Raw genomic sequence first — 17,644 nt, 5'->3', positions numbered from 1 at the left:
GATCAAAGAGCTGGTTTTGTCGCGAGGCGGATGCTGATTGGCCGTTTGAGCGCCGAGGATCCTGCCGCCGGACCGAGCCGAGGGATTAAAGCAGCTATTTGGACACCGTTCCTCAGCTGATGGGTAGAAATCCGATCCAGAGCTAATCCTCCGAGTCCCCTGCAGCTGTGCTCGCCACTAAGTGTGAAGGAGTCATCCAAAGACACTTTAAATATATGTATATAAATGTATTATATATATATCAAATATGATGTATGGAATACACAGATAGCAGAAATCCAACCACATTGTCTCCAGCAGAGCTGCTCCTCGTCCCTCTTTGGACTCGGGAATGATGCTTCATTCAGTCAGCGAGACCTTGGGTGGATTAGAGCGGTATTTCCCCAATATAGGACTGGAGTTTGGCGTCTCTTTATGAACTGGAAAGCTGGTGTTGAATTCCGGGAAAGAGGTCATAGTTCAAGGCAGTTTTGATGGACTGTCTTTGTTTGACGTATCACGAATATGTTTTAAAGAGTCCAAAAAGACATGAGCGTGCTGAATTGGACTGTTTTAAATATAAAGTCAAATGTTAGCTTTAGAGGTGCTAGTAGGCACATTTTGTTGAGCAAGGCTAACTGTTTCCCCCCTGTCGTTATGCTAAGCTATGCTAAGCTAAGCTAAGCGTCTCCTGGTTGTAGCTTCACATTTACTGCACAAACATGAGTGGTATCAATCTTCTCGTCTAACTCTTGGCAAGAAAGCGAATAAGTGCATTAATGTTTGTGAATAGACCTTTCCTCAAACAGATTTCCAGTTTAATAATATATATATTTTTTGACTTATGTTTTATGCAGCAGGACAGATGTTTCAACGGGGGTCAAACTCTTAAACTTGTCTCCTATCAGCACGACCTCTCTGCTGTTATAACAAAGGCTCTTTGTTTTCTCCCTCAGGTGTGAAGTCTGCTGTCAACATGTCTGACACAGAGGAACTGTGAGTGTCAATAACAACACACACTGATGTCACTTTCATTCGTTTCAATTTGATTAAAAAACAACAAACTGGGTTTTGCTGTTTGATTGATTTGTGAATGTCTTTCATATTTCAGGGATCAGCTGGAGGGTAAGTGACAACCACTCAGTTAGATTCATTATATCAACGAAATAGGCAAGCTAAGCTGCTTCATTCAAAATGATCACAGGAAAAGTGTTGAACTTTTATTTAATCATAATCATTCTACAGACTGCGATTTGTCAGAATATGTAATAATGGCCTCAAATGTGCAGCTAATACATTTATAAAAATATATATTTTGAATGCATTTGGAAATAAATGATGTCACACATAAATGTTTTTATACAAACATGTAACTGTAATGTACATCCAGGTTTAGAGAGTATTTAAATGTGATTGTGATGTTTGTATTTGTTTCTGTTCCACCTCACGCTTTGTTTTCCCAAAACCGAAGAGGAGGAAGGTAAAGACGACTGACTCGATTCCATATTTAAGATCTTTTCTTCGCTGCACTACTTTGTCAGCTGCCTGATTTCACCCTTAATTTGAAGTGTTTTGACGGTGACACCTGCTCTTCATACAGGAAGCACTAACATCTGCACAGAGCTTATTTGAGTCGGAGTTGGAACTGTAATAATTGATTGTGATTTAAAAAGGTGTTGAAAGTTAAACACGTCAGGATCTCAGTTGAATGCATCAGCTTCGTTGTTTTATTTACCTTCGGTTGCATTAAAGATAGCTTAGTAGCAATAAATGTCTTTTCTTTTTTATCCCTTGTTCAATATTTACTTGTCTTAACAGAACCGAAGCGTAGGTTTCTATTTCCTGGCTCACTAACACGCAGCTGTCGGTCAAACACGTCCACGTTAAGGGTGACTGTGTTCTCTTTCTGACTGAGTGATGTTTTGAATCACATGGTTGAGAAAAAGAATGTGAGAGAGCTTCTAGACGCTCTCTACATTCACATTTTCTCGGCATGTGACATGTTTTACGCTGTCATCTGTTGACGTCACATCAATGCCGCCGTCATTGACCTCATTCACACAACGGACATATTTCTAACGGTGGAGGTGGAAAACTACCCGGAGGACTCCCATGAAACAGATCGATCATATTGGCAAAAACTAGAGAGAAAACTGGTCGAGCCTCAGTGATGATTGGAGATTTAAATGTTACATTTATCATATTAAAATGTTTTCTTTTAAGATCATCATACAAAAGGTAATGATGAATGTAACCCTTGAATCTGGAACATTTGCTGATGTAAAGACGTGTTCTGGATTTTACATATTAAGTTAGCCAGATAACTCAATAAACCTGCAACACTCCCTAGTAGAGCTTCTTTCTATACCGTTTACGTTTGCTCAATACGGCCAACCAATCAAATTAGTTTTAGGGCCAAGGTTTCTGTTAGCAGATCTAAAATCAAGGACATTATGTTTTATTTTTTCTCGATTCATCTAATTTGCTGCAGATTAAACAGTAAAAGTCATAAAATCAAGTTTCTTGGTCTTTGACTGTCGTCATCTTGGTTTTAGCCCGTCCCCATCTTGTTCTTTTGGTGCATCACCATCTTGGTTTTTGGCTGTTGCCATGTTATTACTTTGCAACCGGAAGTGACACGAGAAGCTAAGTACAACCAAAGTTGTAGTTGAGTTGAGCTAAGTACAACCAAAAGCTGAATAAGACGTTTGAAGGCGACCATATTGTTACAATTAACTTCCATGAAGTGAAAACACACGTTCAAAGGGTTTAGGTTTTAAAACACGAAAACACGAAATCCCAGACCAGACAGCAACCCGTCAATCACTGTGTAGCCCCGCCCTAAAGCATCCCCTGCTCTATGGTCTGTTTGACTCTAAATGGACCATAATGTACTAAATGAACATCATGCTGTATTGAAGAAGACTTGAAACTAGAGGTTGAGACCATAAACTCATGTTTACAATGTTTACTGAGGTAATAAATCAAGAGAGAAGTAGAGTCATTTTCTCATAGACTTCTATACAACCAGAGGAGTCGCCCCCTGGTGGACACGAGAGAGAATGCAGCTTTGAGACACTTCAGTGTTGGCTTCACTTTTCAGACACAAAGGTTGCCGCCTGTTATTATGAAAACACTCAATTTGACAAACAATCACCAAAGGTGTCACCAAATCCATCAAAACAATTTGTGGAGTAAAAACTTTAAATGGTAAAAGAAGCTCTATAAAAAAAACGAATTAAAACATTAAAAGACGACTACAGCTTCCATATTCTCGAAGCAAAATATGAATTTACAAAATGATAAAACTTTGTACACAACATCAGCTGCTCTTCAGGAAGTTTCTCACCTCAACAGTTCAATATGGCTTCTGTGTGGAAGGTCAACTGACTTCCTCTCATCATCATGTGTTTCTCTCTCTCCAGCAGCTCTGTCCGTCGCTCACCCATCCATCCTCTCTCTCCCTCTCTCCCTCTCTCCCTCTCTCGTAACTAAAGTAATCTCTCACTTTTTGTCATGTCTGTGGTCTTCATTAACGGCCCTCTCCTCCGACACCCTCCCTCTCCCCGGTGGTTTTGGTGCATGCTGCGTGCCCCGTAGCCCAGGAGGAGGTAGTAGAAGTAGAAGTAGCCCCTGAGGCGGAGGCCCAGGTGGAGGCAGAGCCAGAGGTAGAGCCTGAAGCAGAGCCAGAGCCAGAGGAGGTGGTTCATGAGGAGGAAGGTACGTGGCATCGGCAGACCGCTCCCCGTTCTCCTGCAGGACACTTCTGCTTCCCTAAAGAGCATCAGCTCTTTACAAAGGCTCATGTTTTACATGTTAGTCCCTCCTGTGTTATTTATGTTAAAAGGTATTTCAGAAAAGATCTGAATCTTTTTAATCAAATTACCATTTCCATCGTCCAAAATGAACTTTCACACTCAAGATTAGATTAAAATCCAAAACCAATATCTTTAGGCAACGCCCTCTTTTTATTAGAACTTTCGTCAGGACTAGAGGACATTTTACAGTGTCAGAGCTTAGATAGATTTTTAAATAGTCATGACGTCACTTTGTGAAACAGTAGACGATATATAGAAACTGGTTTTGTAGCACAATCACTCGGCTTTTCATCACAACTTCACAAACTGAAACATGCACATGCACAAATTCAGCTGTTAGTGTGGAACTCCTCAGTTTGTGGGATGTCACAGTTTAGAGGTGAGCAGCAGCGTGTCCCGTAAATGAAATCTAAACACAGTAGTGTATTTTCTGTGCTGTGACGGGTCGGCGCGGCATGACCAGACCAGTGTGTGTTGCACTTTAGAACAAAGAAGCCTGAAGCGCCTTTGGGTGTCTTCTGGCTCCTTCGAGAGCAGCAAACGTTTGGGCTTTGCTTCGTAAAGTGTCCACGGTTATCACATCACCATCAGTGTTAGCTGACACAACAAACAAAAACATTCTGTCCTGTTTCCAGCGCTACGGCTCAGTGCCAGATGTGTGTCTTTGAACATGTGTATCTAAATGTTGAAAGGGAGAAGAAGAAAATCAGTTGCTTTTCCATGAACGGCCCCTCGAATCCGTCACCTTCTATCCATGTTTAGGTCTCATTTTGGCAAACTCAGAAAGGATTATGGGTAATATCAGTCATGTAAAACCGTCTTCCTCTTCTTCTTCTTCGTCTTTCTTTCCATGAGTAGATGAAGAGTGGGACTGGCAAACTGCTCTAAGGCTTTGACATTTACCCCACTATTCACATCTTCCATGGAAATGTTTTTGTTTTGTTTGTTTAAGTTTCTTTATGGCCTGAACAGTTTCACTCAGATGGAGTCACTGCAGAAGTCCCGGGCTTCACTGTACGCTTGCTGAACTAACGCTTCGATTTCACTGCTTCAGCAGCATGTGTTTAGAAAAATGTAGTTTTGCTCCGAACGATTAATCTAAATCAAGCGATTGCTGATCTCTGTAGTACGGAAGATATACGACGCCTGAAGGAAAACCAAACCAACCGAGGAAAGAAAGTTAAATGAAATACACATTTGTATATGTATTAACTTTTACTGCATGAGAAGATTGTCTTAATGCTCTTATTAAGGCACGGGAGAACCAGAACCAGGACTGAGAGGAGCAGACTGTCAGACCCTGCTGCAGTAGAATGAGAGGTTTTCTAAAGGGTCTGGTGCTCAGAGACACTACCACTTTAGTCCACAGGGGGCGCCAACATCAACACAGAATGAAACTTCCTTGTAGTGACTTTAACTACGTGTTTCAAACTGGAAGAAAATAATGTAGTTGAGAGTGCAGTTGAGCTCTATGGGAACTACATTTTGTGGGAGACATGTTGCCTAAACCACAAAAAGAAATCCTCCTAATGCTCATTCTCACACAATCTGTCCACACAGTGTAGAAAAATCAAAGGATTTTTGTAAAGTCAGTTATTCAGGAAACAAACGTCATTATTATGCAGTCAGAACGCAAAATAAAACCTCGGACATTAGGAGCGTGCGAGCTGCCCGCTGTGTTGATACAGAATGAATGCATGACATGCACATGGGACTTCTGCAATGGCTGCCACTGCCTGTTTATTCTCATTACTGGAACATGAATTTGAATAAATGTGCTTGGTAAGCTTGCACTCGTAAAGAGGCCATGGAGCAGGCTGACCAGGTCCCTCCCCTAATGATTTCTGTTCTGCTCTTGCTTTGGACGCTTGCTGCATGCAGACGGCTATGAAGAGGAAGGTATGTTGATGATGTCGTTCACACCTTTTACCACATGAGTAGTGTTGAGTTTTGTCTCACTGATCTTCCTCTCTCTCTCTCTAGAGAGAGAGAGAGAGAGAGAGAGAGAGACGTGGAGTAACAGTTGCAGGGATTCAGAAATGCTGAGTCATGTTTAACGGTTGCCCCGCTGCTCATCTGTGCTTCTTCTCTTCTTTGCATGATTGCGTCCTGCCAGTGGACGAAGATCAAGATGGTAGTTTGTATTTCCTGCTGAGTCGCTGTTGCTTTGCCTGCGTTTTTCTTCCCGTGTTGTCTGTTGTTTTGTTTTGTTTTTTTCAGTGTGAGGGTCCCATAAAAAAATATATATATAGCTAATCACAAACTGTGTTCTTGTTAAAATCTGTGTTTTTATTCAGTTTATTTATTTAGCATCAATTAACAGTAATGTACTTGTCAAACTCCTTGTTGTGAAAAGTGTGCGATGAAGAAACTCCTAAATAGTTTATGTGGTGATTTATTACACACGGTATTGATCAGATGTGTCAGATCACATTGGTTTGATTCACACACTAATGCACAACAAATTAACACACGATAGATAGAGAAACCAGGTAACACGTGTACTCACAGCACTTGAAACACAAACACAACTGAGACGTTGGTCGACTGGAGGTGTGAAACAACATGGATGGTCCCCCTCATTAACCTTTGTCTTTCTTCATATTCCTGTTTCTAACACGTTCTATCTCTTCTCTTTCTCTTCCTGTTTTAACGCTGGGAAAACAAAAACAAGAGGAGAAGCCGAAGTTCAAGTGAGTACATTTACTTTCTTCCCTCGTGTTTTCACATTGCTGCCACCTTTAAAGCTCTTCTGTGCATCGTTTCAGGGGATCTATTAGTAGAAATATAATATCATATTCAAAGCTACATGAGCCCTTCATATCTACTCAGGGAGCATGTCCTCTTTACGGAGTCTGCCATGTTGCACCGCCATGTTTCTACAGTAGCCCAGAACGGACAAACCAGACACTGACTCTAGCAACACGAACTGCAGCTTGGAGCAGCGATGCTCCTGAGCTTCAAACTACGGCGCTCTACGTTCTCTTCTAGGGTCCACTTTGGGTCAATATATGTTTCTAAATAAAATTGTAAAAGAGCACAGTTGAAGTCAACTTTACTGACTACCGAGTAGGCTGCAACCTCTGGTTCTGAAAAGTGTGTTAAAGCTGCATTCTCTCTAGTGTCCACCAGGGGGCGCCTCCTCTGGTTGTATAGAAGTCTATGAGAAAATGGCTCTACTTCTCTCTTGATTTATTACCTCAGTAAACATTGTAAACATGAGTTTATGGTCTCAATCTCTAGTTTCAAGTCTTCTTCAATACAGCATGATGTTCATTTAGTAACTTATGGTCCATTTAGAGTCAAACAGACCATAAAGCAGGGGATGATTTAGGGCGGGGCTACACGGTGATTGACAGGTCTCTACCAGAGACGTATACAGCGTCTCTACGTCACTCCTCCTCAGTCCAGATATGGTCACTTCCTGTTCATTGGCTGCAAAAACAACAACATAGCGACGGCTGTAATCGAAGATGGCGACGGCCAAATTGCCGAACCAGAGTCTTCAAAACATCAGCCCACAAACCAATCGGTGACGTCACCATGACTACGTTCACTTCTTATTTACAGTCTGTGGTTTTTATGTTACCTGAAGGCCACCATAGCTATCTGACATGCTTGTGAAACTGTGGTAACGTGAGCCGCGTTGTGGTGCCTCCATCGCTTGGGTAAGGATGGCCTTACCATAGCGAGGTGTGAGGCGAACGACGTTACCGCGGTTAGGCACCGGGCGGCTCACGTAACCACAGTCTTGAAAAGAAAGGAGTGAACCGATGAGTTTTTAGTTGGTTGTAATGTGCAACCTCACCACTAGATGTCACCATATTCTACACAACATCCCTTTAAGTTACTCGTTGTTATAATTTGAATGTTATTTTCCTTCAACAGGCCGTCTGCTCCAAAGATCCCCGACGGAGAGAAAGTGGACTTTGATGTAAGTCGACTTGTTTTTAATTGTCAGTTCTCCCTCCTGAGTCCTCCGGCACTTACATAGAAATATAACTAAGTACATTTACTCAAGTACTGCACTTAAGTACACATTTTGAGGTACTTGTACTGTTTACTTTCATGCCACTTTCTTTTTCTACTGTATTACATTTCAGAGGGAACAATTGCACTTTTCACTCCACTGTTTATCTTTATCTGAAAGCTTTAGTTACTTTACAAATGAAGATTAAAAAAATAAAACATGTGAAGAGTCTATAAAAAAATAAATAATGAATTGGTAACTATTTTGATCATTGTTTGGTTTTTAATAACGTTCAGGTTTGGATTGTTAGTTGGACTAAACAATAGTGAGCTTTGTTCTTTTCTGAAGCCGTGTTTTTAAATCGGTGTGGATTTGAAGTTTGTTAGTGACAGCCCTCTTCTGTCCACCTCTTACAGGACATGCAGAAGAAACGTCAGAACAAAGACCTGGCCGAGCTGCAGTCACTGATCGACGCTCACTTCGAGTGCAGGAAGAAAGAGGAGGAGGAGCTCCTCGGTCTCAAAGACAGAATTGTGAGATTTTACCCAAACAAAAAATACACATTTAACATGCACTTGATAACATGCATATACAGTATGTATATATATATCTATATACTTTAGCTGTCCCAAATATGTGGAAATAACCCCCAAAAATAAAGTTTAATTGTCAGAAAACGTTGCAGCGTGTTGATTTTTGTATTTTCAGGAGAAGCGTCGCAACGAGCGATCCGACCAGCAGAGGGTCCGTGCTGAGAAGGATAAAGAGCGGCAGGCCAGGCGGGAGGTACGAGTTCAAAACCTTCAGCTTCATTCTTTTGATTCTTTCAACAGCAGGGAACTGTTGAAATAGATTCACACTCACAAATACCCAACTAGTTATTTATTTTATATGTTTTGGATCTGCAACTTATTGTTATTTTAGACTTTTTATATTTACACTCTTCACACCTTGTATTGCAACTGCTGCAACAGCAATTTTGCTCAGGTTTTTATAGTATCCTTATCGTATCCTTATTTATACTTATCCTATCCTTATCGTATCCTTATCGTATCCTTATCCTATCCTTATCGTATCCTTATTTATACTTATCCTATCCTTATCGTATCCTTATCATATCCTTATTTATACTTATCGTATCCTTATCGTATCCTTATCGCATCCTTATCGTATCCTTATCATATCCTTATTTATACTTATCCTATCCTTATCGTATCCTTATCGTATGCTTATTTATACTTATCCTATCCTTATCCTATCCTTATCGTATCCTTATCGTATCCTTATCCTATCCTTATCGTATGCTTATTTATACTTATCCTATCCTTATCGTATCCTTATTGTATCCTTATTTATACTTATCCTATCCTTATCGTATACTTATCGTATCCTTATCGCATCCTTATCGTATCCTTATCGTATCCTTATCGTATCCTTATTTATACTTATCCTATCCTTATCGTATACTTATCGTATCCTTATCGCATCCTTATCGTATCCTTATCGTATCCTTATTTATACTTATCCTATCCTTATCGTATCCTTATCGCATCCTTATCATATCCTTATTTATACTTATCGTATCCTTATCGTATCCTTATCGCATCCTTATCGTATCCTTATCATATCCTTATTTATACTTATCCTATCCTTATCGTATCCTTATCGTATGCTTATTTATACTTATCCTATCCTTATCCTATCCTTATCGTATCCTTATCGTATCCTTATCCTATCCTTATCGTATGCTTATTTATACTTATCCTATCCTTATCGTATCCTTATTGTATCCTTATTTATACTTATCCTATCCTTATCGTATCCTTATCGCATCCTTATCGTATCCTTATCGTATCCTTATCGTATCCTTATCGTATCCTTATTTATACTTATCCTATCTTATCGTATCCTTATCGTATCCTTATCGTATCCTTATTTATACTTATCTTATCTTATCGTATTCTTATCGTATCCTTATCGTATCCTTATTTATACTTATCTTATCGTATTCTTATCGTATCCTTTTTTATACTTATCTTATCGTATCCTTATCGTATCCTTTTTTATACTTCTCTTATCTTATCGCATCCTTATCGTATCCTTATCATATCCTTATTTATACTTATCTTATCTTATAGTATCCTTATTGTATCCTCATCGTATCCTCATTCTATCGTTATCATATCCTATCCTATCCTTATCGTATCCTTATCGTATCGTATCACACATTAGCGTATAACTTAACAGCGGGCTGATAAGCAGCATCACTCGGACCTCTTCTGGTGAAGAGTTTAAAGTATGTTGCACATCTCATCTCACCTAGCAGTGACGTCAGAGTGTACCGAGTACATTTATACATCATCGTAGCAAGGTGATAAGTTTAATCACTAGAGGTCAGCAAAGACAAACATTCTCAGATGCTGTTAAGTTACTCTAAGGAAAAAAATATAACTGGTTAGATCACGATGTTTTTGAAAATGTATTTCACAGGCTGAGCGGCAGAGGAAGGAGGAAGCCGACGCCCACTGGAAGGCTGAGGCTGAAGCCAAGAAGAAGTTAACACTGAGCGGCATGGGATCAGGCTACAGCAGCCTGCAGAAGGTAGCTTTAATTTGAATTCTTTCTTTTCTTTTTGGTCGTCGCTTCAACTTCATTCAAACCAGGTAACAACATGTATTTTCTTTGTTTGTAAAGACGTGACGTTTTTAACCGGTCACGTTTGTTTTCTAGGTTGACCAGAAGAGAGGCAAGAAGCAGACGGAAAGAGAGAAGAAGAAGAAGATCATGTCAGAGAGATGCCAACCCCTGAACGTCGACGGTTTCAGTGAGGACAATATGAGGTAACCCACAGGGAGGAAGGATAATGCAGAAATGTCCCCACGGAGAGCATTCGTCCCTGTGGTTAAAATGTATGAGGAGCAGTTAGAGAACACTTAACAACGCAACACCTACACATGAGCACACCTGGAAACGTTTTCTTTATCCTCTGGCCGCACAAATATAAAAAACTGATGAGAACAAAGTACAAATGTATTAATTTTCACCATTAATCTGGATTAAGATAACTACGGAAGGAAGTGACGTTACTTAAGTACTGAAGTTACGTGTCAAATAAGTCAACGTTGACTTAAGTAAACTCTTGTCCGGGGGCCGGTTAAGAGTAGTGAGTGAGGAGTCAGCAAGCAGTCAATGGCAGTATGAAACAGGTAAAAAAAAAGGTGTTTTGAGAAAGCGTGAGTCACCGCAACCACGAGAGGTTCTTGAGGATGCAGCTTTAACCGGGCACCCAAAATATTATGCAGTTTGCTGCAGCAGAATAAAAGATCAGCTGTGGACAGACACGGAGATTCACACATGCTACCGATCGCATGATCCTCTTGGCAGAAAAGTCCTAATATATGTTTTCTGGGAGAAAAGAGAGAGAAAACTAAGCAAAAGAGACAAGGTTTCAAAGAGAATAGAGCTGATGTGCTGGTCAGATTCCTGTTTTTGAGGTATTATGCATTGGGCTACATACAGGCTATGGACATTTTAGTGCTGTCACCCAAGAGAATAATGTTTTCTCCGCCACACGTCACATGCAAAACTTCAAAAGTAGTTTAAAACAACAGCGACTGGCTCAAGAGATAAACACAGCAAAGTTTTAACATGAGGTGATTTTTTTTTTTCTGACTAATTTGCAGGAAGCAGCATGTAAATGTTTTTAAGCTTTTGCAGAAGTGTTCATTGAATGTTTGGTTCCTGGTTTGTGTTTTTCAGGGAAAAGGCGAAGGAGCTGTGGGAGTGGCTGCACAACCTGGAGGCAATTAAATACGACCACTGCGAGAAGCTCACGAGGCAGAGATATGAGGTCAGTGAGGAAACTTCACCTTCTCCCAGAATGCATTGAGGGAAAAAGTCTGAAGAGGTCAAAACTCCAGCAACACTTGTAGTATAAAGAACTTTATTGTAAGACCAACGTATTTCAATACAGACGATAAAAACATTTTACACGTTAAAGTGTAAAATGCCTCAAAGGACCAGTGTGTGGGATTTGGCGACATCTAGTGGTGAAGTTGCAGATTGCACACCAACTAAACATCCTTTCGCTCACTCCTCTAAACTATATCCAAGAGTAACAGAACTACGGTGGCCTTCAGGTAACTTCATAGCATGAAAGACTCCCTCCAATGCCGGTGTTTGGTTTGGCCGTTCTGGGCTTCCGTAGATACATGGCGGACTCTGTGAGGAGGAGCTGCTCCCTCTGAAGTTATGCTAAGCTAACGAAAACACATAGATTCTTAGTTCCAGGTGATTATACACTAAAGGAAGCATATTTATTAATATTATATTCCATTTCTGCTGATAGACTCCCCTAAATGCTACACACTGGACCTTTAATGTAACAAAGAAGTGTAGATTAAGGGTGTTTGTCTCCCTCCCTGATGCATGCTGAGAGCTCAAAATCATATCTCTGTTTACTCAAAATTGCAATATAATGTTTGCATTAAAGTTTATATTAAACCGTGCATGAAAATGTGCTCTCTAGAGTATTTCAGGTCAAACAAAGGATTATTTATTTTTTCAGTAAAACAACGATACAGTAGGTCGTCAAAACAGAAAGAAAAAAAAAGTTGTTGGGGCCGTTAGTTTGCTACAGCTGTTGGGTGACAGATAAGAAAAAGAAGATTACACTGAACTTTTGTTTGTTTTTGTGTGAATCTCCCATTGACACTCAGCAGGAGTTTGACATGCTGTACGTTGTGTTCATGAACGGATATTTTAATGTGTAAAAAGCGGCTTCAATCAGAGGATCACAGAGTCCTGAAGGTGCGCAGGTGACATCCCGGCTGTTTGTCTTCCAGGTGGTCTCTCTCAGAAACCGCATCGATGAGCTGCAGAAACAGTAAGTCGCTCCACATGAACACCAAGAAAGCGTTCACAGAAACTTCATCACAGTTCATCACACGCCAGATATTTATTCTGTCACACAGAAAAACTCCTTCAAAATCCAAACGTACAAACTCTGTGTGATGTTGATACTTTAGTGAAAACAACGATGAAAAAAGGGGTTTTATTATAATTAAATTTACTCAGAGGTGGAAGAAGCATTTAGATATTTTACTTTACTTAAAGTCACAGTACTGCAGAGTAAAAAAATACTAGTAAAAGTAAAATACTCATTGAGTAGAATGACCCATTTTATAATAATATATATTCCATTTTTGGATAACAATTGATGCATTAATGTTTAATATTGTTGGTAGTAAATATAGAGCTGATTCAAACTACTTTATATACTAAAAGTAAACTAATACTGCTGGGTGGTTTAATATTTAATAATATGTATTAGTTGGTTTAAACCTAGTATTAATACAATACAATTGAACTACTAACTAAAGCCTTCAAATAAATGTAGTTTATAGATAAATATAGAAAAATATAGTACCTCAAAAATGTACTTAAGTACAGTACTTGTTTTTTTAGTACTTTCACCACAAATTATAATAATTGATTTACTTCTGAAATTGTCTACCTTCATTTCAACATCAGTTTCTTTAATTTAACCCTTATTATAGCTGACTTTATACAGATAATATATTATATATATATTATTTATATATAATTAATAATGTAGGTCTATGGTTGTAACTAGTAAGCTTATGTCTGGACACTAGAGGGCGATGTAGCTTCAAGAAACTGCTCCAGTAGTTGGTTTATTATTATATCTTGTGCTTTCTTATATATTTTATATTTCTTAAAATATCTATCCATCTATCATATTAAACTCAAAGCCACCATAAAGCATCTCCGTACACATCTGGTTTTTGCACTTTGCGCTTTGCAGCAGCAAGAAGGGAGCCGCCGCGCGCCGCAGGAAGTGAGCGGCTGCTGAGCTTCGGTCAGCCCGGAAAAGAGGCGCCTCCCCTCGGCTACAGCAGCGGCTCAGACCCGGTCGACACCCGGAGCTCCGGAGCAACTGGACGTCTTAGTGTCTGCTTGATGAATTCAGCTCTAATAAATACATTTTAAAAATGTCATCACGGTGTTTGTGTAATAAAAAATAAAAAATAGATTCAGACAATAAAATGTCATAATTATTGATCATCCAGCCTGTATGTTGAGGTTTGTATCAATCAATCTGTTTGATCGGTTTAAATGATTAGCTTCTAATAAACGTAGGTTCATGCAGTTAAACTGCCTTTTCTTTTGACTGTTTCACAAACTTGTATCTGAAGGGAATAATATTGTTACTTTTTATATATTATACATAATATAATGATGCGTTTTATTCCATCATATACACATGTGTATGGATATTATTGTTGAGCCTACATTTCATATTTCATATCAACATTCTGCTTCTGAAATATTTTGCAGTCAATTTCTCAGACTTTTATTGGAAATCAGGTGAAAGTAACAGAATGACAGTCTTATTTTTGTGCTCTTTGTAAGCCTACAAACATTTTTAACTTTAACTTAATTTAACTTTACTTTTTTTAAATCATAAGAATTGTGCAGAGCTCCTGAGAGGTGACGCTCTGCTCACCCTCCAGAAAAGATTCGTGTTGCATGATATTAAGCTTCTCTGGGGGAAAGTAAACTCCCTTTTCGGGCAAGTGGGATGCCTCATGCAGTTCGCCGATCCGAAGAATAAATGTGATCTTTATTATTGTCCTATATTCAGTAAAACATATGACAAATCCGTTGTAATCTACTAGAGGAGAGCTTACGTTAGCTAAACTAGCTAGCTGTTAGCTAAGCTAGCTAGCTGTTAGCTAAGCTAGCTAGCTGTTAGCTAAGCTAGCTAGCTGTTAGCTAAGCTAGCTAGCTGTTAGCTAAGCTAGCTAGCTGAACGAGTTGAACCTGGAGCTGATCGAGGAGGACTTCACTCACAGAATGACTTCAGACATGTGAGTACAACAAACCTTCTGTGATGGTTGTGTGTGTGTATGTAGGTGTCTGTGTATAGGTGTGTGTGCGTGTATGTAGGTGTGTGTGTGTGTGTGTAGGTGTGTGTGTGTGTATGCGTGTGTAGGTGTGTGTGTGCGTGTACACTTTGTGCACAAGCAATGCATCTTAATGTGTGTTTATATCGTTAAAACATATCTTTGTGTTGGTTTGGTGATGTGTTTCCTTTGTTGCTGGCTCTGTGTTTATTATTGGTCATTTTCACATAATTGTGTGAGTTTTGTCATTTCCTGAAAATTTGGCATCAGAATCAACCGTACGATTTAGGTTCTGATGCTGTAACGCTGCTTTAATCAATATTTAGTATTAACGACGGATGAAATGTGTACCTGAAGGAGTTCAATCATCCCCACAAACTTTGGTTTTTAACAACTTTACTCTTTCAATTCACTCAATATTGGAATTAAATCAAATTTAGCTGCATAACATGTTTGGAACAAAGGAGGAAAAGATCTAGAAGACTCAAATAAAAATAAGAAAAAATAAGAAAAGCGAAGCGTTTCAGTTGATAATCGAGGCTCCATTAATAAAATATTAGAGAAAGACATTTAAAGATTCTACTGAATATAAATATTTCTTTATTAAAATGCCATTCACTCATAAATAATACATAGAAACATATGACACAACAATCGCAGCATCCCGTGTGCATGTGTGTGTTTGTATCTGTGTGTGTGTGTGTGTGTGTGTGTGCGTGTGTGTGTGTGTTTGTATCTGTGTGTGTGCATGTGTAGTATGAACAAACAGCTCTTATTTACAGATGTATAAAATGGTCCTCGTCATCATTTCTGCAGCAGAAATGAGTCTTTTTTCCCGATGAGAGTAATAAAACATAACAGCAGCGTTCAGTTTGTTCAGGAGGATAAAAACTGAAGAAAATCAAACTTCAGGAAAATAAAGTTAGTTTTGGTGTTTTTGTGGAATTCGAGTCCTCGGCTCCGTCGGGCTCACAGCGGCTCGTAGATGCTGTTGGGTTCAGCGGAGGAACTGGAGCCTGCGGGGCTGCTCTGAGGCGATCCGGGGCCCCGGGGGACCACGCTGTCCCCTGGAGGGGCCACAGCCGGATCTGTGCTGATCCGCTCCACGATACTGGACAAACAGTCCAAACTGGAGACGAGCGACGGTTTACTGCTGCTGGAATCTGTGGAGAGAGAAACGGGCAACATTTAGTTTGATAAAATGTTTTTATTTATTATTATTGTTTTTATGACAGATGTGTCACATGAGGAGGAGTTGCTCGTATTAAAGAACAGCCAGGTCATCATAGTAACGGTCATATTGACAGAGGCAGAGATCATATTAATAAGAGTAAATGGTCTTAAAGCTAGAGTTGGTACTCTTCAAAAAATATAGAGTTTAAATATTTGTTGAAATTCTCTTTTCCAGACAGCAATCTATAAATCTAATGCTCTGACAAAATAATACATATAATCTGTAGCTGTAATAAGCCTGTCCGTCCAATGTGTTATAGAATGAAAGCTTCATGTGTTAAAGCTGCATTCTCTCTAATGTCCACCAGGGGGCGACTCCTCTGGTTGTTTATCCCTGTGTAGCCCCGCCCCTAAAGCATCCCCTGCTTTATGGTCTGTTTGACTCTAAATGGACCATAATGTACTAAATGAACATCATGCTGTATTGAAGAAGACTTGAAACTAGAGATTGAGACCATAAACTCATGTTTACAATGTTTACTGAGGTAATAAATCAAGAGAGAAGTAGAGTCATTTTCTCATAGACTTCTATACAACCAGAGGAGTCGCCCCCTGGTGGACACTAGAGAGAATGCAGCTTTAACTCATGAAGCTTTGGCAAGTTGCATTCAATTTCTGTATGAATAATATTAAATGACAAATCTGTCGTGTTACTTTAATTAACGAGGAGGCAAGAGAATAAAGTGATAAGTGTTGTTAAGAAGTAAAACAGCGTGGTCGTATCAAAAGACAAACACATCTGTTGTATTAAAGACGAAGCTCGTCTTATTTAAGAAGTCATTTTTAGAGGACAAATTGGTCACATCAAAGAAGAATCCGGTTCATTTACAAACACACTGTCAGAGATGAGTCCTGTGAAACAGAAAGTGGTCACATGACAAACCCCGTAAAGTAGAAAGTCGTGATATTAAAGGAGAAACTGACCGTCTGTGTGTCTGCAGTACGAACCGTCGCTGTTCTCACTCCTGGTGGAACACGGAGAGATGAAATCCATCTGCAGACAGATCAATACCGTCGACTTCAGTCAGGAAACTTAACATGTATGACGTATGATCCATTAATGAACAAGATGGAATGTAACTCTTCACCGTGATTTATGTGTAGAAACAGATCTATCTGTCACTTAATGAAGTTATTTTAAACAGTAACTATTTATTGCTGAGATTTTAACATTAATAACAAGATAAGTTCCACTCTGTAAAATATTCAGTTGTATCACATCTGTGTGACTTTTCATGCACATCAACTCTCCTCTTCATTCTATATTTTATATATATTACACTATATATATATATATATACTATATCAGCAGTTTAAATTAAAAAGGACTTAAATGTTGATCTGCTCCACTCTTCTGCTAATTCCTTAAATCAAAACTTTGCTGTCCAACAAAACAAGAATTTATTCTAGAAAATCGTGCGTTTATTTCCACATTCTTTCTAAATAAAAAAACTAATTAGTTTAATACTTGAAACTGACTTCAAAGAGCACATTTCATGGTTTAGTGCAGAATACTTAAAATATTTTGTCTATAAACGGATTTTAAATGCGACTCCGTTCACTGAACACGTGAAAGCGCTGAGGCCCAAAGAAAGAAGCCGAACACATTCCAGACATTGCCGGCGGCAGCAGGTGAGCCGCTCAGCTGTCGGTGGGACTCACCGGGCCGTCGGAGCAGTTGGATCGGGGGCTGCAGGCGTCCGAGTCCCCGCTGT

The 17,644-nt window shown here is 39.4% G+C and overlaps 2 protein-coding genes across 3 annotated transcripts in view; one reads left to right on the top strand and one right to left on the bottom strand.

The window, feature by feature from the left end:
* The first annotated feature begins 955 nt into the window (after positions 1 to 955).
* LOC142934111 (troponin T, fast skeletal muscle isoforms-like) lies at positions 956 to 13,944 on the top strand. Of its 2 annotated transcripts, XM_076078515.1 has the most exons (15): positions 956 to 975; positions 1,091 to 1,104; positions 1,451 to 1,459; positions 3,580 to 3,699; positions 5,679 to 5,696; positions 5,914 to 5,931; positions 6,472 to 6,490; positions 7,686 to 7,731; positions 8,184 to 8,300; positions 8,476 to 8,553; positions 10,258 to 10,368; positions 10,498 to 10,607; positions 11,527 to 11,617; positions 12,612 to 12,652; positions 13,595 to 13,944. In XM_076078515.1, exons 1-15 carry the CDS (start codon positions 956 to 958, stop codon positions 13,629 to 13,631), a joined length of 849 nt encoding a protein of 282 aa, XP_075934630.1. In that variant the 3' UTR covers positions 13,632 to 13,944. The 2 variants fall into 2 exon arrangements, with proteins under 2 accessions (XP_075934630.1, XP_075934631.1); XM_076078516.1 differs by lacking the exons at positions 1,091 to 1,104; positions 1,451 to 1,459 and adding an exon at positions 3,011 to 3,017 and having other exon boundaries at positions 3,585 to 3,699.
* Positions 13,945 to 15,561: 1,617 nt separating this feature from the next.
* LOC142934110 (myoblast determination protein 1 homolog 2-like) overlaps positions 15,562 to 17,644 on the bottom strand; it is a 2,710-nt gene continuing 627 nt past the window's right edge. The window contains exons 1-3 of the mRNA XM_076078514.1: positions 17,592 to 17,644; positions 16,854 to 16,923; positions 15,562 to 15,859 (exon numbers count right to left, since the gene is read on the bottom strand). The exon at positions 17,592 to 17,644 is cut by the window's right edge and continues 627 nt beyond it. Coding sequence (XP_075934629.1) covers positions 15,666 to 15,859; positions 16,854 to 16,923; positions 17,592 to 17,644 — 317 coding nt within the window. The 3' untranslated portion in view covers positions 15,562 to 15,665. The remainder of the gene's footprint in view (positions 15,860 to 16,853; positions 16,924 to 17,591) is intronic.

Source organism: Anarhichas minor, unplaced genomic scaffold (genome assembly GCF_050575085.1).
Source record: "Anarhichas minor isolate MPS153535 unplaced genomic scaffold, ASM5057508v1 ptg000067l, whole genome shotgun sequence".
Taxonomy (NCBI): Eukaryota; Metazoa; Chordata; class Actinopteri; order Perciformes; family Anarhichadidae; genus Anarhichas; species Anarhichas minor.
The sequence above is the reverse complement of the archived record's forward strand: the minus strand, read 5'-3'. Positions and strand labels throughout refer to the sequence as shown.